Genomic DNA, 23,826 nt, shown 5'->3' with positions numbered 1-23,826 from the left:
GGCAGCCCCAGGGACCAGCTGCTGGGGTGGTCCTGGGGTCAGCTGCACCAGCACTGCAAAATTCACTGAGGTCATGGAAAGTCATGGAAGCTGTGACTTCTGTGACCTCCGTGAATGATTCGCAGCCTTACCCATGAGCCTCCATACAGCTCTCATCCATACAGATCATTTCTAAACAACACTGAATTCCTCATCCATACCACATTGCTTGGGCCCTCCCAAATTCACGGCCATGAAAAAGGCATCATGGACCAGGAAATCTGGTCTCCCCTGTGGGGAAATCTGGTCTTTTGTGTGCATTTACCCTATACTATACAGATTTCACAGGGGGAAACCAGCATTTCTCAAATTAGAGATCCTGACCCAAAAGGAAGTTGCAATGGGGATCGCGGTATTGCCACCCTTACTTCTGTACTGCCATTACAGATGTAGGAGCTGATGGTTTTAAGTTTTCTGAAAGCAGACACATCTAACCATTTTTTGAAAAGCTATGGACAGAATTTTAATAGAAATACTCATAAAATTGCATCAGGTGTATGTGTAACTGCTGCCCACATCCTTGCTTTGCCTCTGACTTCAACTTATCTTTACTTATTAATTAATTACTATTGCTGTAAAAAAGTTGTGATTTTTTGGTTCAAAAGCTATGATCACCCTTTGTTAAAGTTGCAGTTTTTTCAGTGCAAACACCATAAAAAAACAAACACCCCAAGAATAGAAACAGGATCTAAACTCCTATTTTGCAACTGACTAGATCAGTGGTTCTCAAACTTTTTTGTTCATGGACCACTTGCAAATTGCTGAGGGTCTCGGCGGACCACTTAATGATCTTTCCAAATGTTCTTTGTACCATTAGCTAACTCTGGTAAAGCACTTTGGATAAAAGCGCTATCTAAAAAAAAACTTAATAATAATTCACTTTTTTTTGGTTCCACAAATAAAAGCACACAACTCATATTTTAATATCAGTAGTCTTACCTTTCTAATGCAATGGATGTGCCCTCTCTTGCCTGCTGGGGCAGCCCCCAAGCTGGGGCTGGGAAGGAGGAGGGTCTCCCCTCACCCCAGCAGCCACAGAGCTGAGGCCAGGAAGGAGGGCCATCTCACCCTGGCAGCCACAGCCCTAGAGCTGGGGAAAGTCACCTCTTTCTCTGGCCACTGCAGCCCTTCACATTCCAAATTCTCCCCACCCCCTCCTCTCACCCCACTGCCCCCTCCCACCTACTCCCTATTCCCTCCAAGGCCACCACCTCACCTTAGATGTGCATCTTCTCCAGGGTGGAGGCACCTAATTAGTGGAGCCACACCTACACAGCTCCACTAATTAGGTGCATGGCCCGTTCATTCTCTTGTGTGCAGCCACCCAGGAGCACACCTTAGAGGGAACTATCCACGGACCACCTGAATGGAGCTTGTGGACCACTGTTTGAGAACCTCTGACCTAGCTCCCAAGGCTATACTGCGGATTAATTAATTTTTTGTGAAGTGATAGGGGATTCTTAGCCAGAAGGTGTTCCTGTGGCCTACTGGATCCAGCATAGGATTGAGACTGAGAAAATTAGGATTGTAGTCCCAGTTTGGCTCCTGGGTGACCTAGGACAAGTCCCATTTCCCCATCTATAAAATGTGGATAATGATGCTGCCCTCCTTTGTAAGTGCTTTGAGATCCGTCAAAAATTGCTGTTCAGGAGCTGGTTATTACTATATAGTAGTATTAGTAGTTTTGTTCATATGCTGTTACAAGTTTTTAAAGTTTCTGCTTAGCTTCAGTTAGTTTTCATATTTTTAAAAAGGGCTGAGTGAAAAATGAAGAGGTGATAGTGGAGTTGTTACTACCATTTTTCTCTCTTACATCTGATTGCAATGTCTCTCCCATGTGGAGATTATCTCCCACCCTCTTCTTTTGGGGAGATGATTATAGTTGGAGTTTTTAAGTAAGAGCTACCTTGAAAATGTTATTATTTGTATTGTGGTAGCACATAGGAGCCCCAGTCACTGATTAGGATCCCATTGTGCTGTGTAAAAAGAATAAAAAGAAGGTCCAGGCCCCAAATAATTTATAATCTGTGATGGGGGGCGGGCTGCACATGACTAGCCTTGAAATTAGATCAAATCAGATGCCCTCATGAGATTTTGAGGGGGGTTGGTTTTAGTTTCCAATCATGCCGACGTTTTGGTGAGCATTTAAACATAATGGATCATGCCCACATCTGAGGTGCTTTTCCTGGTGTGCCGATTCGGCTGGGGAGAGGGACCATCACCTGGGCTGTGCAGTAGGCGGTAGGTTTTGGGTGTGAGCAGTGGCGGACTAGCCAAGGGGCCCCGGGCAATCGCGGCGCCCCCTCCGCGCGCCCGCCCGCCCGGCGCTCCCGCCGGGGACGGCGGGAAGCTCCAGCGCCCCTACCCCGCTCCCCGGCAGGAGCACCGAAGGGGAGAGACTGCAGGGGGGAGGGGGCACAAACCCCGCGCGCTGGGTGTGGGCCGATCGCTGCAGCGCGTGACGGGCGGCGCGTGCGCGCCGGGGGCGCCCGCCTGTGACCGCCTCCGCGGCGCGAGCCGTGGGGGGGGGCGGGGCAGCACGTCAGCGTAGGGGGGCAGAGGTCAGAGGGGAGCTTTGCCGCCGAGCGGTTCCTCAGCGCAGTTGCGGGACGGGGAACGACGTGTCCCGTTTCCGCCAGGCCGGGCTGAGGCGCGTCCCGCGGCGGTGAAACGGGCGCTCGGCGAGGCCGAGCACCAGCGGGGCATGGGCGAGGCCAGGGGGGCGGCGAGAGCTGGGGCGGCGGCGGCGGCGGGGCTGGCGCTGGGAGCTGGCGCGTGTTACTGTGTGTACAGGCTGACCGGGAGCAGGAGGGCGGGAGCCGCCGCCGGGACAGAAGGAGCCGCTAGCGCGGGGTCGGCCCCCGGGGGCGGTTGGCTGCCTCAGGTGTCCGGGCTGTCCAGCCTTGCCTGGCGGGGACCCTCCAGCCTCCGCTCAGGTGAGCTGCAGAGGGGCTCACGCCGGCAGGCTGTCTGCAGGCAGGCTGTGCCCCCCCGTCCAAAACACCCTTAGTTACTCTCACACACCAGGGGCGTTTGTAAACATTGGTATTGCCGACAAAATCTAGGCTTTGTAACAACGCTGCCTGATGCCTTAGCTGATGTGACCTTCCAGAGGTGGCATGAAAGAAGAGAGGGGAGAGTTGTGGGGGTAGGAAAGTGAGGTTATTTTGTTACTCTTTGGGGTTATTGTATGTTAGCATTTCCTGGTATCCTGACAGTAATGCAGCTAGCGAAGTCTCTGTTAGGGATCCAGCCGTGCTTTACATCTCTTTTCTCACCTAGTGTAGCATTTATTTTTACAGAAAAAGCACTTCTAGTTCATAGTCTTCTTCAGACTACTTGAATAGGTCAGTTTGATTAGAGCTGGATTTACTATCTGAAACTTTAGGCACCTAAATACCTTTGTAAATCTGGCCCTAATGGATGTAAAACTTACATCAGTGAGAGTCTGTTTGATTTTTAAAAGCTGACTAGACTCCCTTGAAATCATGAATCTTACCAGTTGCCTTATTGAAAGTGCTTTATTGGGTATCTTGCTTGCCCCCTGTTTTATTGTTCATGATTTGTGTAGCCTTGTAACTGATAAAAGCACAGATCGGTATAGTAAGGAAAACATTAACATCCAAAAGTTAGCCTGCAAAAACGCTATCTTCAACTTTTGTTTCAAATGAAAGAATGTTGAAGCATGTGTTGTTATGAGGGAGAGGAAGAATGCATGCACAGGTTTTGAAACCAATAATATAAAGAAGTTAACCAACTTCTGGATCTTCACAGTCTGACAACAGTCTTTTTAAGGGATTGATAATGTGAAAGAAACAGACTGAGACTGCATTGGACACCTGTAGAAAATGTTTTGCCACTTCTAATGTGAGTCTAGATTTGTCCAGCAGGATGGCAGTGGTTCAGTTTCCTGAGCTCTGTTTTTCATAAGAATTTCAGGTTACACTTTGGTCACAGTCTCAACTGAAATGCTAAACTATCTTGCCATTTTTGTAGTTTGATGCTGATGAGCCACTATTTGCAGATAGCATAACTGATATTGGTAAAAATGTAGGAAAATAGGGTTCAGAATAATTGCAGCCTAGTGAGAGTGTAACAAGGCAGTATTTGTTGTAAAATCTTTTTTGTGTGTGACTGTCAGTTTACACTGCCACCAGTCTGGCAAAAGTCAGTAGGATCTGTACATACTCAGTACTGAAAATCAGTGTCTTTTTTTTTTTAAGTGGCTAAAGCCCTGGTTCTGCTACTGAATCTACTTGGGCAGACACCTGACCTTGTGTGATGCCATTCAAGTCAATGGAGGTCCACAAATGCACAGGAATCCTCCATGGAGGTCTGATTGCATGATCAGGACCTATATCTGGAGTTAAATGCTTAACTTCATGCACTTAAGGTTGAAAATTTTAGAATTGTTCAAGACCTTTTAAAAAAACCCCAACCTTTGTCACATTCAATGGCTAACCATTGTGCATAAAGATTCAATAATGAGGAATAATGCTAATAAATCAAGAGAGAATCTCATGAAGAATACGATCTGCTTCTGGGCAAGCTGGGGAGTTTCACAAAATCGTAGTATTTATTAGACTACCACTTCCTTTATCGCAGATCCTGGTCTTCATAAAACCATTTAGCCAGCTCAAGAGCTTCACTCCTGATCTGGCTGATCATGAACTTTGACATTAGTAGCGTTTGCTTTCATGAAGACCAGGTACTGTATGACACTCTTACGGTTAGCTGACTTAGGAGCAGAGCTCTTCAGTTGGCTGAGTGTCTTCATGAAGACCAGTAACCTTAACACAGCAGCTGTTTCTTTGTCAAAGATGCTCAGCTCAGCTCAGATGTCCCTAGACTAGCATATTCTTCATTCACCCTGTTAGTCCCCCAATTCTGGGAGGAATATTACTGGAGATAAGTCAAATTTCTACTCTCCTCCTAAATTGTCCAAAAAAAGTTGTCACATTCCATGTCAGAAATGGAAGTAGCAGACATTTTAAAAAAAAAAAATCTCCATTGGATAACTGCAATGAATAAGGATCCAGTTATGATGAATAGTGCTAACAGAATTATTTCTTTGTTAATTAGCAAAATCATTACATAACCCCACATTCTTACAATTTTTTTATACTTTCTACACTTTTGTAGTTTTGAAACTAGAGGGGCTCAAAGTCATGCAACTCAGAAAGTAAGCTTTTTTTTAAATAATTTTTTGGCTAGAAATCAGAAACTACTTAATTTACTTAACCTAAAAAAAAAAAAACCACCCACCCACTCACCCCACCAGGCTTTACTCAGATTATATGCTGAAAAATTGGGGCAGATGCATTCTTTTAAAAATATGTGTATTGAAATCCTGTTTTAAATGCAAAATAGAACCCAGCCTTAACTGGTATTGCAGTGGCTCTGCCATAATATCATAGGTGGATCAGTGAATCCTGGGACTACAACTGACATGCTCTCCATAAGTATGTGGATATAACACAGCTCTGTAAAAGGTGTTATGTGCTTTGGTTCAGTGAAATGATTCAAAGTTGAATTTTTTTTTTAAATTTTTAAACCATGGCAGACACCGATCTTCCCAAATCACCCAGTAACTTGGACGCCAATCATCTACAGAAGCTTATTCATTTGCTTGAGTCCACAGATGATCCGTTAATTCAAGAACAAGCCTTGGTCACTCTGAGCAACAGTGCTGCCTTCTCTGTAAATCAAGTAAGTCATGTTCTAAAGAAAGCAATTATATTTCAAAGTGAGCCAGTATAGAAAATGAGACTGCATTTTGCTGAGGAGTAAGCATGAGATAGATCTAGAAACTCGTGTGTTCTCATCCTAATTTAGTGACTGTCACCCAGATCCTCAAAGGTATTTAGGTGCCTAACTCCCATGCATTTAAAAGGGAGTTAGGCACTTAATTTTGTGGATCTGGGCCTCGTTTCAGTCATTTAATCTCTCTGCCTTAATTTCCCCATTATTACAATGGATAGAAGAATAACTACTTTAGTGGGCTGTTATGAGCATAACTAATGTTGGTACAGAGCTTCATATTTTCAAAGTGCTATTTTATGTGGACATTATCACTAACAGTTTTGTAGTGTCAACTGAAGAGTTTGATTTGAGAGGTGCTGAGCACCTGCAACTTCCATTATCAGGCCTGAAATTTGCTATGTCTAACCCCTCTGCTATCAGGGTATTCCTTGGACTGGGAATTCAATATGACAAATTTCTTTGGGAGATACATGGGTACAGGAAAGCATAAAGGGTTAATTTTCAAGCTTTCACACTTCTCTTGTTGAGGTATTTCTCACAATTGTAACCATAGTTTCTCAGTTATTCTCTGGCCTCTAATGAGAAACTAAAAATATTATTTCTTACTAAAAAAATCTTTATTCTTTCCCCCCAGACCCCTACTAAGGTGACTGGGGTGTCATGAAGTTCTGAGATTTTTCATAAGGAGAATTAAAACAATTGTGTTGAGTTCAGTTTTGGGGAGGGGGAAGTAGGGTTTTGGCAGGAGGAGTAATATATTTTTAAGAGCATTTGAACTTTGTAAATTTAAAGGAAAATAAGCTAAATTTTAGAACCTGCTAACTAATTTTCAACCTGGTTCTGCAAACCTGCATGCTGAATTCCTGCTGAAATCCTACTGAATTCAAAGGGGAATTCTGACACAGAGGGCTTGAATAATAGAGATATTTTGCTCTTTTAAGATATTATGCCATATTCTAGCCTCAAATGTTTAAGTAGGGCTCCCACTGATTTCAATGAAAGTAGTGTAACCAAAGCCAAAATATGGCCTGTTGATGGCATATTTTACTACACTAAATGAAAAACACAGTAATTGTTTAAGTTGGATTAAACAAAAACATAACTGATGCTTCTTTCTATCTCGAAGTGAGCAAAGCTTTCTTAATTCGGATAGTTTTTACAAGATTTGAGAATTTTAGGAGTGACCCTGCAGAAACGTGCATCTGTCCTATTTGTTCTCATTTTATCTATGAAAAAATTTGGTGATAAACAAGGTACATACTATAAATTGGCATAAAAGTTTCACAATGAATGTTGTGCATATTTATTTTGTATAGGCTGGTATGTAAATAAAAAATATTAAACTGCTGATATTCTCTGCTTAAATATCAGACCAGATCCTGAAGGCTTTACTCCGGCAAAACTCTCATTTGGTTTAAGATTAACAGTAATATCTTATATATTTATCTGTTTATCTTTTAGGATATAATTCGAAATTTGGATGGCCTTTTTGTTATTGGAAAGATGCTCTCAAATTCCATTCCCAAAGTTAAAGAAAAAGCACTAAACACACTTAATAACTTGAGTATGAATGTTAAAAATCAAGAAGAGATAAAGGTAAGTGTACTAAAAGGCACCATAACTGAGGCAAAATTGAACAACAGAATGAAGTATGGACAGCTAGGAAGCAATAAAGACCTTTCAATATAGATGTTGATTAAAAGGATCGTACAGCAACATTTTGGAGAACATGAATATATACAAATCAGCAGATCCAAATGATCTTTAAACCCTAAGGCCAAGAGAAATAGCTAACAAATTTATTGAACCACTAGCAATTAGTTCTAAAGCATTTTAGAGAACCAGGCTGATTCCAGAGGACCAGAAAGAAAATTAACTTGATACCAATATTCAAGAGAGGAAAAAGATATCAGATGGAGTCAGGATTATTATTCTAAATTCAATCTCAAATATATATTATAAAATCCATTCGCAGTTAGTTCTGCTTTTTAAACAATACAAATGCAAAAATGTAAAGGGATAAGGTCGATTTCAGACTCACATTTTCCTAATATTCAAACCTATCCCTCTACAACTGAGAGCCCTTACAAAAGCTATGTTCCATTGTAAATGGAAACTATTGATCAGTAAGTGGAGATGGAGGATTTTCTCAGGAGCTGGACCTGAACTATGGAATCTGTTGCTACATGGTCATTCTTATCTCTTGTAACTAACCACTTTTGCAACTAAATGCAAAACTCATTTCTTCTGCCTAGCTTTGCCTCCATAAATTTATCACATATACAAATACACAAAACCCTATAAGCAATTCAATTCCAAGTACCTATTTCTTGAAGTGAAGGAAGAGACATTTCAGTTCCAGTTTTTAAAATACTGGCGTAGGGGGTGTGTTGAGATACTATGGGATGGGAATATAATGCCTAGTCTGACAGAGCCATTCAGTGTTATTACTTTGGGCCTGTCCAAAAGGCCCTTTTAAATTTATGTAGAGCAGGTATTTTTTTTTGTTTAAATCAGAACATATTGTTTAAAAAGAAAAGGAGTACTTGTGGCACCTTAGAGACTAACCAATTTATTAGAGCATAAGCTTTCGTGAGCTACAGCTCACTTCATCGGATGCATACCGTGGAAACTGCAGCAGACTTTATATATACACAGAGAATATGAAACAATACCTCCTCCCACCCCACTGTCCTGCTGGTAATAGCTTATCTAAAGTGATCATCAGGTGGGCCATTTCCAGCACAAATCCAGGTTCTCTCACCCTCCACCCCCCCACACACAAATTCACTCTCCTGCTGGTGATAGCCCATCCAAAGTGACAACTCTTTACACAATGTGCATGACAATCAAGTTGGGCTATTTCCTGCACAAATCCAGGTTTTCTCACTTCCCCCCCACCCCCATACACACACAAACTCACTCTCCTGCTGGTAATAGCTCATCCAAACTGACCACTCTCCAAGTTTAAATCCAAGTTAAACCAGAACATCTGGGGGGGGTAGGAAAAAACAAGAGGACACAGGCTACCTTGCGAGGAGGTATTGTTTCATATTCTCTGTGTATATATAAAGTCTGCTGCAGTTTCCACGGTATGCATCCGATGAAGTGAGCTGTAGCTCACGAAAGCTTATGCTCAAATAAATTGGTTAGTCTCTAAGGTGCCACAAGTACTCCTTTTCTTTTTGCGAATACAGACTAACACGTCTGTTACTCTGAAACCTGTCATATTGTTTAAAGTAGCTCTATCAGAAAACTGATTTTTTTAAAAAACAAACAAACTAGTCTTTACAAAAAATTCAAATTGATAGTTTCTGCTAAAATTTAAGGTAGCTTATTTAGCTGCTAGTGTCTTACTTATGTGTTCTTGATCAAAGATGAGACTGATTATACATAGTTTTATTTATCCCCTTGCTGCTGGGAATCATGATTTTGAGCCATCGTGACTACTGACACTGGGATGTTAACTGAACTTCTTTGGCTGGAACAACAAATTGTAGAATCATAGAATATCAGGGTTGGAAGGGACATCAGGAGGTCATCTAGTCCAACCCCCTGCTCAAAAGCAGGACCAATCCCCAATTAAATCATCCCAGCCAGGGCTTTGTCAAGCCTGACCTTAAAAACTTCTAAGGAAGGAGATTCCACCACCTCCCTAGGCAATGCATTCCAGTGTTTGACCACCCTCCTAGTGAAAAAGTTTTTCCTAATATCCAACCTAAACCTCCCCCACTGCAACTTGAGACCATTACTCCTTTTCCTGTCCTCTTCCACCACTGAGAATAGTCTAGAACCATCCTCTCTGGAACCACATTTGTACATTTAACCATTTCTTTTTTTTGTTCTTTAAGGTATACATTTTACAAGTCTGTAAGGAGATTGAGTTATCACCTTTGAACTCTGATCTGCAGCTAGCTGAACTTAGATTATTAACAAACATGTCTGTTACCAATGACTACCACCATATGATGACAGATGCAATTCCGTGCTTGCTTCATTTGCTTTCAGAAGGAAATGAAAGGACACAGGTACTGTTTATTGTACTATCATAACCAGATACCAAGGTATTTAACTTTGACTGACATGTCTTCTAGTTTAGATTTGCTTTCTTTATTTAAACCATCAGTTTCTAAGGTACTCTGTGGTGTGTGATTGATTTTATTTAAAGAAAAATAATTTTACAATTCAGTAACTATAACTAGTGGAGAACATGTAAAGGATTTGCAAAAATTGCCCAACTGTCCTCTCCGTGGAAATTCCTGCAGGAGGGAAGAGTCCTTCACAAGAATCTTCTTTCAGAGTTTCTCACCCCAAATCATTCCCATCGTGAGGTATTCCCCCTCTCTGGAGATGAAGCCTTGTTTTTGCCCCTGTATTGTTGGATGCTTTAGGAGACCAGAGCCATCCACACAGTAGTCCTCTGCCTTTGCACTGGCTCTAGAAACCCCACCACCCCCTTCCACTGTCTGACCTGTCAGGGAACATGGAGTCATGCTACCAGTGCCTCTCAGTTTCAACTGCCACATGGATCCCATTATAAAGGGGGTTGCCCCTGTACAGAGATGGGGAGAGCATGGAATATACAACACCACAAGCTTTATTACCTTTCCTAGCTAATCTCTGGTGCTGCTGTGGGAAATAAAGCTCCATTCAGCTCTTTTCTGCCTCTGGCCTGTAGGATCCCAGTAAGTAAATAGTGCCATGGAGGTAGGAGGAGACCACCACCACCACTTCAGCACAGGGCAAAAGGAGATCTGCATGTGGAGGGTTCCACTGTTGCATGAATCTCTGGGGATAGCGAGCAAGAGTTTGCTCTCAGAATCACATGGTGATCTTAACGAATGTTCTTTATCTAACATCTGTTTATAATATGGCTCTCCTGGAAGTTGTATATGCAGAGAGAGTAGGTCATCACAGTCAACAGCCATCTTGTGAATCTGAGAGCTGAAATTTGCCCTTTGACTTACCCAACATAAGGAGTCTTCTGTATGTCTGTGACCATAATTACTAGGAATATAGGATCATCTGAATTTTTGTCAGAGTCCCACTACTAATAGAAGACCTGTGTGCACATGTACCGCTTCTTAGTGGTATTTGAAAAAAGGAAAATTGTATATTTGTAAATTACTATCAGAAATAATGGGAATCTTTTCTTCTCCTTATGATGCTTCCTGGGGGTACCCAGGGTTATGAGGCACCTCGCTACCAACTGCCCTTAGCATGAGGAAGTCTTGTCTGTATCTGCTGTATCCCCAAATCCATAAGCCATGGGCAACACAAATACTCCCCTTCTAGGCTTATGCAAGCCTCACGGTCTCTCTACAGGTTAGTGATGGGCACTCTCCAACTTCTGAGCCCTCTGAGTATTCCCCTCGAGTGTCCAGCCCTTGTTCCACTAGACACTTGCAGTATTCCCAGGTTCACTGCTTCCAAAGAAGCAGTACATCCTAGCTTACTAGTTTCATTCAGATCACTACTCTGCTTCACATGCGGCATGTAGATATGTTTATATTGAAAACAAGTAAGTTTATTGAACAAAGTATAATAAAAACAGTTCAAGTGAAAGTAAGTAAAAGTATTGGAAATAAATGTTTACATATAAAATCATAACATGCACTCCAGAACCTAGACTTAACTCAACATTTTCATGTCCTAGAGCAATGCCCACCTAAAATCCTTCCAGTATTTTACAGCCAGCCTTGGCTGTGACTGTCCATTTATAAGACAAACACTGTTTGCCTCCTCAGTTGAAGGATTCAGGGTATGCCTTTGCATCCCCAGATATACCCCAAAAATCTATTCTCATTTATTTCTTACTGCAAATTTCCTCTTGAAGATTTTGCAATGTTTTGATTGTCATTTGGCTCAGTATGCAAACAGGCATCCATTGTGAGACATATAATGCCCAGTATACTCATGGCCAGACAGAGATCTGTCTGTTACCTCCTGCCTGAAAGGAACCTGTCCAAAACATGTCACCTGCTTTAAGGACAATTTTCTGTACAGATGTTACTACTTAAATATTATCCATACATACATTTTGCAGTGATTATGATGACCAGAGGGCTCTAGGCTCTTACTCTTGGTATAAACCTCACCTGACACCCTTTAGTGAATTATGCATATATCTGATCCAGCGGATCCTGGTAAAAAAAACTCTATGCATGCCCTATGCCCTCTGCCAGTTGGCACTATGAGGTTCCTGGGTCACACTCGTCCATTAGGAACAAAATTCAGAGCTAATCTAAGTTGGAGCAATTCTATTGACATCTGTACATCCACTCACACCAGCATTTAAATCTTGCTCACTCTTCTTATATAAATAGTTTCATTGATTGATCAGGGTTACTTACATGAGTTAGACAATCACATTTGGCCCTTAATGTAGTAGTACATGCTTTAAAGTGACATGTCAGTGCTACAAGATGGCAATTCAAGAATATTAGCCTCAGAAATAAAAGGCTAGAGATGTGCCCATTATGCATTCAATCAGAGTTGAAAATGCAGTATTCAAATAATCTGTAGTTATGGCTAACACAAATCCAGCTTGCTTTATTCATTGCAAGTAGTCTCCCAGAGAGACTACTTGCATATGTAAGGCAAGTAGGATTTGGCCCTAAATATCTGACATCCCTTGTCTTTATCAAGGCAACAGCTGACTTTGAAGGTAGGGTCCTTTGATGCAGAAGCTACTGTCAAGTGCTCTGCAAAGGCTAAAGGGAGTTGCTGCCGTGTCTCCAATTATGGTGCTTACTGTAAATCACTGGATTAAATATCTTTCAACAAACAGGCTTTCCAAATCTCTCGCCTCTGTGATTTCACTCCCAGTAACCCGTTGGGCACCAGTCAGATTTCCTTGTTCACTTATCCAGCACACAGCAAGAATCTTAAATTGTTTTAGCTCTGTCGCCCCATATAATCAGAGTTCACTAAGTTTAAAAACTAAACCTTCTTCCTAAAATAGCCTGTTTTATTTGTATCTGTGACACTCCTTGGAGTGTTACTGTAGATGTTGGCTTAGTGAAATGTTGCACAGCACCTCACTGCAGGTACACACGTCTCTAATTTCATGAATTTAGATCTTTCATCCCAAATTCTGGGGATTTCATGAACCCCCTTCTCGTAATACCAAGGACTCTCAAATCCACTATTCCATAATAAGCTAGTCAGCCCAAAGTGTATCACTGATGTAATAACTCTCAATCCTTTCCTGTATAGCTCCTGTTAATAGCTCAGATACTGCACCTTAAATGTAGCATATCTGCATCGTCCCCCAAAAATACACAAAAACCAGATTGTAAAATAATCACGTTTATATTTCCACATAAATCATAAGCATGGACTTGGAAGGATTATATTTTAATCGGGAAATGTCATTAAAGGTAGATTTTTTTTTTTTACTGTATGTACACAGACTGATGCAAAAATATTTTCATCAGTGATACTTGAAATTTCTAGATAAATTCTCAAGCAGCATTTTTTTTACTTTGCCTAAGGATATTTATTTTGTATATTTTGACATGATGTTGACAATGTGTTAACAATTATGAAGCTTTAACTTTTTGAATCTTAATAATTAATGACAAATGTTAAGGCTGCAAGTCTTCCATGGAAGTCACGGATTCTGTGACTTTCTGGGACCTCCGTGATTTCTGCAGTTGCTGGTGCGGCTGACCCCAGGGCTGCCCAAGCAGCTGGGGTGGCCCCAAGGCCTGCTGCACCAGCCACTCCTTGAGCAGCCCCAGGGCCAGCCACACTGGCTGCTACTCGGCCGCCGGAGCAGCAGCGCCCCAAGCTACACACCCCCACCTCCCTATCCCAAGCACCTAAGATTTAGTCAGGGGTATTTATAGTACAAGTCATGGATAGGTCACGGGTCAATAATTTTTGTTTATTGCCTGTGACCTGTCCATAACTTTTACTAAAATACCCATGACTAAATCTTAACCTTAATTATGGTCTGCCACCCATCATAATTTCACAATTGAATTAATAAAAATAAAATTAAAAACAAACATGAATATTATCTCTCAGAATTATTTAAAACAAAAATAATTTCTGCAAAGCCTAGTTATGTGATGGGAAAGGAGAAAAGATCAGAGTTAAGCCTTATTTGGCATTTCCAGACACCTATTTAGTTTTGTTTTTTAATACTACAACATTGTAACAAGACTGTAAATACATATTACTGAAGAAAAAGTTTTAAGCTGGGAATTATTTGTTATGCTCACTTCAGCATTAACTGAAGGGCAGTTCAGAACTGTACTGAAGGGTAGAGAAACACAGATGAGTAAGTACATCCTAAGACCTCCTGAAAATGCACTTCTTCTACAAAGCGTATTGATTCCTGTTTTAGCTGCCTTTCAGGGAGTTTGAGAGAATTTTAAAATATGGAATTAGGAGATATGTGCTGAACATCACTTAGTCACTGGCTTTTGTTGCATCCCATTCTTTATCTGCTCATTGTCTACTTCGATTGTAAACAGAAGTCGGAGTTACTCCCCTCCCCCCAAAAGCCCAATTTGCATGGTTGCAATTTTAAAATACTAAGATAGCTGCAGTCCTATATTTAACACTTGTCCTGTGCAAGGCTGGTGTCAGTGTCTGGTATGGCTTATAGCGGAGAGTGCCAGTCTCAGGGCAGACGTGCCAAACTGGTGGTATATCCAAGAAGTAGATTTCTTCAAGCCAGTAGCAAACGTACACTGTATTAGTCTTGCCATGGAGCCACAGACAGTCTCCTTAAGTTCTCCAGCCCTTCTTTGCCACCCAGACAAACTGGACTTTATGATGATAGATTATTAAAACCAAGATTCACCACACATTAGGGTACTCCCAACCCCAAGAGGCCAGTCACTTACCCCTGGTCAGTGGATAATCTTGATCTGACCAAAGACAATGCTGTAGTCAATTTCTCTAATAAACTAAAAATTTATTAGCTAAGGAAAAAAATGAGTTATTGAGAGGTTAAAGCAGGTAAAATACATTACAGGTGAGTCTAAGTTTGTAGTCCAGTTGATAGCAGAGCTGTAGTATCTGCTAGTTCTCTAAGTTTCTCAGGGTTGCCCAAAATGGCTTTGGGGACCTCTGTCCAATTGCTCAGAATTCCACCCTGTCAGAATTCATCAGTCCAGAGATGGAGAATCGCTCCCAGGGTCCCTTCTTATAGTTGAAAAGAGTCTGGCAAGCGTTCTCAGCACAGCATGGACTCTTGTTTTGTTGACTACATACAAACATCTGTGAATTTTCCATTGTTGAACATTGAGACCCGTGTTCTGAAGTTAATGTTTCTTCATTTACAGTTTTGAGGCTTCAGACCCATTTAATGGACAATTTGAAGATAATGCATTTAGTTACAGCCATCCAGACAATCTTTCATAAATTATCAGGGAGTTTTACATATTAAATGAACTCATATCTAAAAGCTAATACATCCGTTTGATCTACAACTAAATAAGTACAAGGTAATTGTGACATAGTTCTGTCCTTGTCTCAGTGGGTCTTGCGTTTCCTGGTGGATTTTGGTAGCCTCGGAGGCTCACTGTGACCCTCCACGTAGCCCTTCTCTCTCTAGAGGCAAGGGTCACAGCCTATTGAGCCATTTGCATCATAAGCCAACAAGGGAGGTGCGGAGAAGCTACCCTCCCTTGCACAGTCTCTGCTGTCTCCCAGTCTCAGTGATTAATCAGGGGCAAAGCAGGGAAGCCCAGGCCTGCCTTCTACTCTGGGCTCCAGCCCAGGGACCCTAATAGTATCAGCTCTGGTAGCTGACTTTTTAAGAAACCGGACACATACAATTCCCTGGGCCACTTCCCCACAACAGCCCCTCCTCAAGATCCACTTCACCCTTACCTCAGGGCCTCCTTCCTTGTGCCTGATATGGTTTGTATTTGCTCAGTCTCTCCAACAGCACAACTTCTTCCTACAGCTCCTGACATGCACACCCACCTGATTAACTGGGAGGCTTTTAACTAGTTTCAGCCAACCCCTGATTGGCTTCAGGTGTCCCAATCAACCTAGCTGTCCTCCCTGCCTTCTGGAAAGATCTTAATTGGCCCCAGGTTTCTTAATTGACCTGGAGCAGCTGCCATTTGTTTAACCTGGTAACAGATATATTTGCACAGGCTAAACAAATCCCTGTCTCACATTACTTTACTATAGCCATCTGGCCTTGTCCCATCACAGTAATACATGATGTATGTAATGAGATATCTATAAATCTGTTGACTGCTAAGTGAAGACAATGCCATTAACATTACACTAATTTTCATGAATTTAGAGTAAATGTAATTACCGGGACATATGCCATGTAAATGTAATATGATAACATCCGCCTTTGTTCTGTTCTAACAAGTGAACTGGCTTGAACACACTATGATCTCTTAGCATTTCTTTGATATAAAGATACCAGTCAATTGCCTTATTGCTCTAATCTGAACCAGTCAGATAGCATCAGAGAGCTAGTAACCCGTTAGACAGCATCACAGCTGGTTTACTAAACAGTGGATTCATTTAATGCATAATCCTGCACTACTAAAATCAATGGAAGCTACATCACTGATTTCAGTGAGTGGAGGATCAAGCCCTTAAAGATGAAAGGCCAAGTTCTCCTCTGTTTCATTGTGTAAAAACCAGAGTAGCTCTACTGAACTCAGTAGAGAGAGCCCACTGGAGTTACTACAGATTGACACCAATGTAAATAAGAGTAGAATTTGCTCCTGCAGTATTTTTCCTCGTCAGCTGCTTTAGCTACAATTAATTAATTGTTAAAGGCTGACAATTTGCTTCTCTCTGTTCAAAAGCAGTAAATGAAGACAGTCCTGGTACCAAAGAGCTTTCAGATGTAGAGAAAGCAAGGACACACTGAGAAGCTTAGAGGTGGGTGGGAGGTGGCTCTTTTCTTGTGGACATCACTGAAGAAGTTAATCTTTATGTGGAACTAGAGGGTAATAATGTGGCAAATTCTAGTAGGAAGACTGTTTCACGCAAAGCTGCGGGGAGGAGGGAAGGCATGGGCGAAGGAGATAGTGAGTATTAAGATTCCCCTCCCCTTATTTTAAGTTTTTCCATGTGAACTATTATGTTCCTCATTTCAGATTCAAGTTCTGAAAGTACTTGTGAACTTATCTGCAAACCCAGCCATGACAAGACATCTTTTCAGTGTTCAAGTAAGACTTCTGCCATTTTCAAACTGCGTCAGTGGTGAACATTTTAGTACAAAAGTTCATGATGCTCTTATTAAATCTACACTTCAAATTGTATGATTCTTAGATAGCTGTACATTTAATGTTAGAATTTTACTTTACATAGCCAAAGCAGGCTGAAATCAAGAACGGTAGCTCTCCCAGGTAGTGCTATATCAGAGATATCACATTCACATATGAAGATTCACCCAAGTGCATGGTTAACATGTTCACTATATGGCCACTGTTGATCATGCTTCCTGTATATAATGCAGAATGATAGTGGCAGTTTGCAGAAGTCCTTTCTCTCCATCCCTTCCCACCAAACAAGGGCATTGGTTGCTGCTCATACATGAGACACAAGATAACATACCCAATTGTCACTTTTCACCTATATTCATCTCCAAAGGGAACATATAGCCTGAGGATGTGCTGCAAATCATTTCAAATGCATCCAATGTTGCAAATTATCCTCACTTTCTCAACAACTGTTGTCTCAGCTGTCATAACTTTTTCAGCTGAGAAAGGTAGAAAATGCAATATACACAAAACGTCTCTATCCACAGATGTACTGTTTTGATAAGACATCTTTATGAACACAGTACCACTCCCAATGCAGCTCCCAAGGCAAAGGCGGTTTATGGATTTGTGGGGCCCTGGGCCAGAGCAAGTGGGGGCCCCTTCCCACCCCTTCCACCTGCAGTCCCCTCCCCATCCCCGCCCTCCTCCTGGCGCTCCTGCCAGGGAAATGGGGCTGGGGCGCGGGGCCTTGCCCTGTTCTGCCCACCCAGCACTCCTGCAGGAGCACCAGGTGGGTAGACGGAGCTGGTCGGGGCATGGGGGCACTGTCCCAAGGTCTTTAATACATGAAGTACTTTACCTTCCAGCACCTGTTGGTGCCCTCAGTATGCAGGTTGTTGCATCCATTTCAGCTATATGCAAAACAATGTTGATATGGTAACAAATGAAATGTAAACCACTTCAAGTTGCCTTTTAGCTGTACTGTTTTTTACTCTCAAATGAGCTTCTCAAAACAAAATCAGACATCACAATATTTGGTTTCAGTACTCCTATTTTAAAACCCCTTTGTGGGAGTTGCAGGCACAAATAACCATTCTGCTGCCCTACAGATACCATGTCTTACCACAGCTCCAGGTCAAAGTAAAAAAAAAAAAAAAAAAGTGGACTTTTGTTCTCGATGAACTTCCACTTCATCTGACTATGGACTGCAGTTTTTTCAAGGGGCATTGTAAGGTCAAATATGAGCCAAAAATGAAGTAGATGTATAAACAAGCTTGTATAAAACCTGAGACCAATAAAAATGTTTCCATTCATTAAAAACAATGTTTACCTCCTTCCAACAAATAAATATTTGTATTCAGTGTTTGCCTCCCAAATGTTGTAACATGATCCTAATACCTTAGAACCTCAGAGAAAATTACTGTTTTTTAATCCAAAATGAAAAGGTCAAATAAGTGTAAAGCACGCTTGACTTTTCAAATAATCAGTTTAAATAATCTAAAGCATTCTTAACAACATAAGTAAGAATTTTTAAAAAAATTAAGCTGACTGTCCACTTAAGAACATCAGTATAATGTATGTGAAATGAATTTATCCATCTCAGTCCAGTCCCAATGGACATGCTCCATAAATCAACATAAATTAGCAACCTTGGTGACAGTCACAGTGGAAGTTATAGATGCTGACTTTCTAATGTGCCAGGGGGTGCTTCTCCCCACCTCGGCTCTGCTCCAGGTCCCACCCCCCTTTCCACCCCTTCCCCCAAGGCCCCTGCCTCTTCCTGCTCCACCTCTTCCTGCCCTGTTCTGACCCGTCCCTGATCACTGATCAGCAGGGCACTGATTGGTAGGGCCGCTATTGGATGCAAGGCGCTGGGGGGAGGGAAAGGTGCTGATAGGGGAGCTACCAGTGGGTGCTCAGCACCCACCATTTTGGAGTACCCCTGGGGTCAGCGCCTGTGGATTCAAGGGCTGTTCCTGTGATCCTCCAAAGACACATGTGCCTAACTTTAAGCATGTAAGTAGTCCCACTGAACTCAATGTGCATGTTTGTAGGATCAGAGCCTCAATGTCTAGATGACATCTCATTGGCAGGGGCAGGATGGAGAAACTGGCATTGCCACTGCCCATTCTGTGTCAGATCTGTTGATAAGCACACTTCAGTGCGGAATTGTCAATCCAGTACCTTTTTGATAGTCCTGCAAATTAGGATAGTAGTATGTAGTTGTGATTACATGCTAAGGCTTAAGTTTTTGAAAACTAAATTAAAAAGTTAACTGTATTTAGTCTTGCCCCTGATTTTTACCTGAACCAATATTTAAGTAGCCAAGGTCAGTCTTTAGTATACCAAAATAGTATCTTTATCCTGTCTGCACTTTAAAACACTTTCTAAATGCTTGACAAACATTCAGTCACTGTTCAAGGCAACTGAAATACCATTCAGAATGAAAACAGTATTCCAGCTCTTATAAATGAAAATGGGAATTTTCCAGACAACCACATTATAAAGATTCAGAGTACAAAGCATATGTCAGGTTGCAAAACACAAGCCAATCTTTTCCAAAAGGAAAAATGTGCAGTCCTTGCAAGTCTTTGACATGCTTTTATAGCACATGGTAGCTGTAATGTGTATATAGACGTAAGGTTTCTATTTTAGTGAGTTTTAGTTAGAAGCTGTCTGGTGTGTGGATCAATATTTATTTATTTATTTATTTTTAAAGAAATCATTGCTGTTTGGGGGGGTTACATCAGGAATTTTTCACACATTTACTTCTCAATTGATGATTAAGCATTACTTTTATGTATTTAATGTCATAGGCACCATCATTGCTTTCACTTTTTGACAACTGCATAAACAAAGATATTCTGCTTAGAGCCCTGACGTTTGCTGCAAATTTGAATGAGAATATGAAAAATGAAGAGGGCATCATTATCCAGGATCAATACAGTGAAGATTCAATTTTTTCTCTGCTCTGTGGGCATTCTACCCAATATGCTAAGAAATTGGTATGTTTATTGCATCACCATGATACAGAAGTGAAAGAACAAGTTGCCAAAACAATAACACAATTAAGAGGAGATACTAAGACCAGATACTCTGGTAAATTACAGTAATAGAAAGTGTTTATATTCAATGCTAAAATGAATTTCCTTTCATGAAAGAGTGAAGTTTAACCCACCACTCTTATTTTGCTGAGCACAATTACATTACTGTAAGCAAGACAGCTTACAATGCATTTAATACACAGTCTGTTAGAGATTCTTTCAGAGTAATGTAAAACAATGGTCTGTTTAGTACTGACAGTCTCCTGACAGCACAAAACTAGTGTGTGTACATGATAGAGGAAAGGCACTTTGGGGCATGGAAATATTTTCATTTCAAATTTACAGTAAGTTATGAAACAGTGAGCTCAACTTTTAAAAAAGTGAACCTTAAAGTGACCTGTTAATTTTGCAAACAGCATTTTCACTTATGCAGCTGTAAACATTCACTCTAGGCTGTAATGTGTGATAGATTTTGAGCAGTGAATTTGTCACTTTAAGAAAGGTTAGGCCATTTAAATTTTAGCAATGTAATTCTATTAATTTTACTATACACTTGCAGGGAAATACTGGAACATCTATTAAGTAAAATTAATCTCCACATTATTACTTGGATGAAAGCATAATGAGATTAGTCAAATTATATAAACATCTTTTGAAGGGAACTAGAAACAAATTTAACAAGTAGTTTATAAGCATTATATTACCCTCTTAATTGCAAAGTTTATCAACTCAAAAAACAAATGCAGACACTTTGAATATAGAATGTAGAACATATAGTAGAAAACATCTTGTACTGAAACTAAGCCACTAAAAATCCTTGAGCAAAGAATTATAGTGGCACAGTTATGTCACTATAGTTAAGGTTGCATCTCGACTTTTGTTTAAAGGTCAGCCTTTCTAAATTCTTTAAAATCAACATGCTTAGTTGGATTCCTCTGAAATTTGGTGTGCCTTGGACGATGAAGGGCAGGGTTATTGATGTGGAGATATAAGCCCCAGAAAAAGTTAGCATTTTTCAAAATGGTATTTTTGGTTTTTTGCACAGAGCTAGGGCTCAAACTGTTGATGTGGGTCAAAATAGTCTGAGTTTTACACAAGCTAGTGCATGGCACCCACTAAGTCTTAGGGGAGGCCAAAATGAGTGGTATTTAAGAATGTATATTTACAGTGCAAATGCAACCAATACAGAAAAATGTTTCTGCCATTTTATATGCTTTATAGCTCAACTATTGTAAGTGAGCTAAAATCAGAAAGGTTATTTGAATGGCTTTGAAATTTGCTGTGCTCATGGGGGCACAGAGTAGTGTTAGTGACCCTAACTTGGAGTCATTTGATCAAGGGGTTCCTGAGTTACAGACCCCCACCCCCAAATAATTGCTTTTGCTGCCATATTCTGTTAAACTGAGAGGTACTAATGACTGGATAACTCACAGACCTCATTGAGATTGATGGCTGTGCACTCCTCCTTCAATTAACATAGCCAAGGATAAGTAAATCACAAGCCCCCACCTAAGACAAATAAGAGATTGTTACAATTTCTGAGTCATGGGTGGCAGGTTGTTGAGGGTTTTTTTTTTTGGTGGGGGGGAATATAATCGTTTATCTTTGGATGTGGGCAGGGGGGAAGAAGTAGACATGTGAATGCTTCCTGGGAGGGGAGAGGTATTCAGGGGCAGTGGAATAGGGGGAGGGAGTTATATGGGGATGAGGGAAGTGTGGCACCCCCAAACTGCCAGTGCATCTCAATCTCCCTACATGCCACAACTCTGTCAGTGTGTCCCAACGTATGCACAAACTGCACACACCCACCATTTCAATTAGTCTGTGAGCTCTTTGGGGCAGGAGCACCATTGTACTTAAGGTTATGTCACATTTGTTTAAAGGTCAAACTTTCTAAGTCTTCTAAAATTGACATGCTTAGTCAGATTCCTCTGAAATCTGGTGTGCCCCAGAAGACTACAAAGTAGGGTTAGTAACCCAAATGTGGGGCCATTTGAGCTAGGGGATATAGCGATATAGGCCCTGAAAACAGCTATTTTTCAAAAATTTTAGATGGGTTTTTTTGGTGTGTTTTTGTTTTTTGCACAGAGCTAGTACCTGAATTATTGATGTGATGCAAATCAAAATAGTCTCTTTTGAGTCTTACCCAAGGTAGTGCATGACACCCACTAAATCTTTGAGGGACCCGAATTGAGAGTGGTATTTAGAAACATGTTCACCTTTTCACTTGTGTAGATGTGTAGTCTGGAAGGATTGCAGGGAGCGTACACCAAAAAAGAAAAAAATGTGATGGGGTTTCTATGCATCCACTTCACGTTTGCTTCAGTCATCAGAACGTGCCACTGCCATGGCCCTGGTGAACTACCCCCAACTGGTGGTTCCAGTCCAAACCTTTGTACACCTGTGTAATAAAGATTTAATAATTCATCTTGCTTGCTACAAGTTGCTCTTATGTTATTTTATGGGGAGGTTTAATTTGAACACAGCAGAATGGTCAGCAGGGAGTCTAGCCAAAAGTTTTTTTGTATTGGATGGGGAGGAACTGAAAAACCAAGGACTTCAGAGGGAGCAGGTATAAGGGTTGTGGCTGCAGAGGGGGCAGGAAATGAGGTGGGGTATAGGCAAGCCTTGTATTGGTTGTTAGGGAAACATCTATTTCAATAGCTCTGGTGTGGTGGGAGGGCAGATTTATGTAATGTCCCCAAAACCACACAGCATGGAGGTTTGGAACTGACAGCACAAATACCTTGCTTGATGAAGGAAGAGAAATGTGCATGTTGCCAGCATTTGGATTCTGGCTAATTACTGGATCACAAGGTTGCAGAAGTGTGCAGGAGAGCACAGAGGACATGTTCAGATGGGCTTGTTGACAGCAGACTGACTTGAGTGAAGAGAGGTGGTCTGTGCTGGCATTTTTCCTACTCTGCAGCATCTAACTACTGACTTTAGAGATTGTGAAGTGGTTCTTCAATTGTCTGTGGTATTCTTTCTGGGGAGTTGGCTAAATGTGAGTATGCAAAAGGACCTGAATCCTATAGGGCCAGGGGACAACAAGGGTATATGCATACAGAGGCTCTGCATGAGAAGGGAAGAGAGAAGGTGGCAGGGATTATCTATGTTGATGGAAAAACCCCTTCTGTTGATGTAGGGAGGATCTGCACTATGCTGCTGCAGCACTGTAGCTGTGCCACAGACATGCCCTTGCTCTTCCTTACTGTTGCCACAGCCTTCAAATCTCTCTCCTGCTCTACATTCCCCAAAATATATTTTAGACAAGTGAAAAGTTCAGAAGGTGTAGCTACAGTGTATTAAACCACTAACAAGAAAAAAAGTGGGGGAAGTCCACCCTGAGACAGTCAACCTATGTAAAAATTTGTCAGAGGATGTTGTGAAGGCCAAGACTATAACAGGGTTCAAAAAGGAACAAGGTAAGTTCATGGAGGATATGTCCAGCAATGGCTATTAGCCAGAATGGGCAGGGACGGTGTCGCTAGCCTGTTAGCCAGAAGCTGGGAATGGATCACTTGCTGATTACCTGTTCTATTCATTCCCTCTGGGGCACCTGGCATTGGCCGCTGTCAGACAGGATACTGGGCTAGAGGCTCGATGGACCTTTGGTCTGACTCAGTAGGGCCATTCTTATGAATTTAATGTGCAATGCGCTCCCAGAACAAAAATATCCATACGCTGCAGTCAGACTTATGTTTTGGTATAACTAACAATCCTGTAAGTAGTATAGCAACTTTTTACAATGAAATGTGAGGGAAAGTTACAAT

At 41.4% G+C, this 23,826-nt stretch overlaps 1 protein-coding gene across 1 annotated transcript; it reads left to right on the top strand.

Annotated features, from left to right (window-relative positions):
- The first annotated feature begins 2,597 nt into the window (after positions 1–2,597).
- Positions 2,598–22,477, top strand: ARMC10 (armadillo repeat containing 10). Its single transcript, XM_073328558.1, has 6 exons — positions 2,598–2,975; positions 5,603–5,748; positions 7,264–7,398; positions 9,654–9,830; positions 16,899–16,970; positions 19,823–22,477. The coding sequence occupies exons 1-6, from the start codon at positions 2,744–2,746 to the stop codon at positions 20,117–20,119; spliced, it is 1,059 nt and encodes a 352-aa protein (XP_073184659.1). The 5' UTR covers positions 2,598–2,743; the 3' UTR covers positions 20,120–22,477.
- Positions 22,478–23,826: the final 1,349 nt, after the last annotated feature.

This window comes from Lepidochelys kempii, chromosome 1, assembly GCF_965140265.1.
Source record: "Lepidochelys kempii isolate rLepKem1 chromosome 1, rLepKem1.hap2, whole genome shotgun sequence".
Classification (NCBI taxonomy): domain Eukaryota; kingdom Metazoa; phylum Chordata; order Testudines; family Cheloniidae; genus Lepidochelys; species Lepidochelys kempii.
Note: the sequence above shows the minus strand (reverse complement) of the source record. Positions and strands in the feature narration are given on the sequence as shown.

What these genes read in the sequence shown, in the direction of transcription:
- ARMC10 (XM_073328558.1), top strand. Translation starts at nt 2,744, where the DNA reads ATGGGCGAGGCCAGGGGGGCGGCGAGAGCTGGGGCGGCGGCGGCGGCG. An exon ending in CTGCCTTCTCTGTAAATCAA is followed by an intron (nt 5,749 to 7,263) that starts GTAAGTCATGTT and finishes TTTATCTTTTAG; the next exon opens with GATATAATTCGAAATTTGGA. An exon ending in AAAATCAAGAAGAGATAAAG is followed by an intron (nt 7,399 to 9,653) that starts GTAAGTGTACTA and finishes TTGTTCTTTAAG; the next exon opens with GTATACATTTTACAAGTCTG.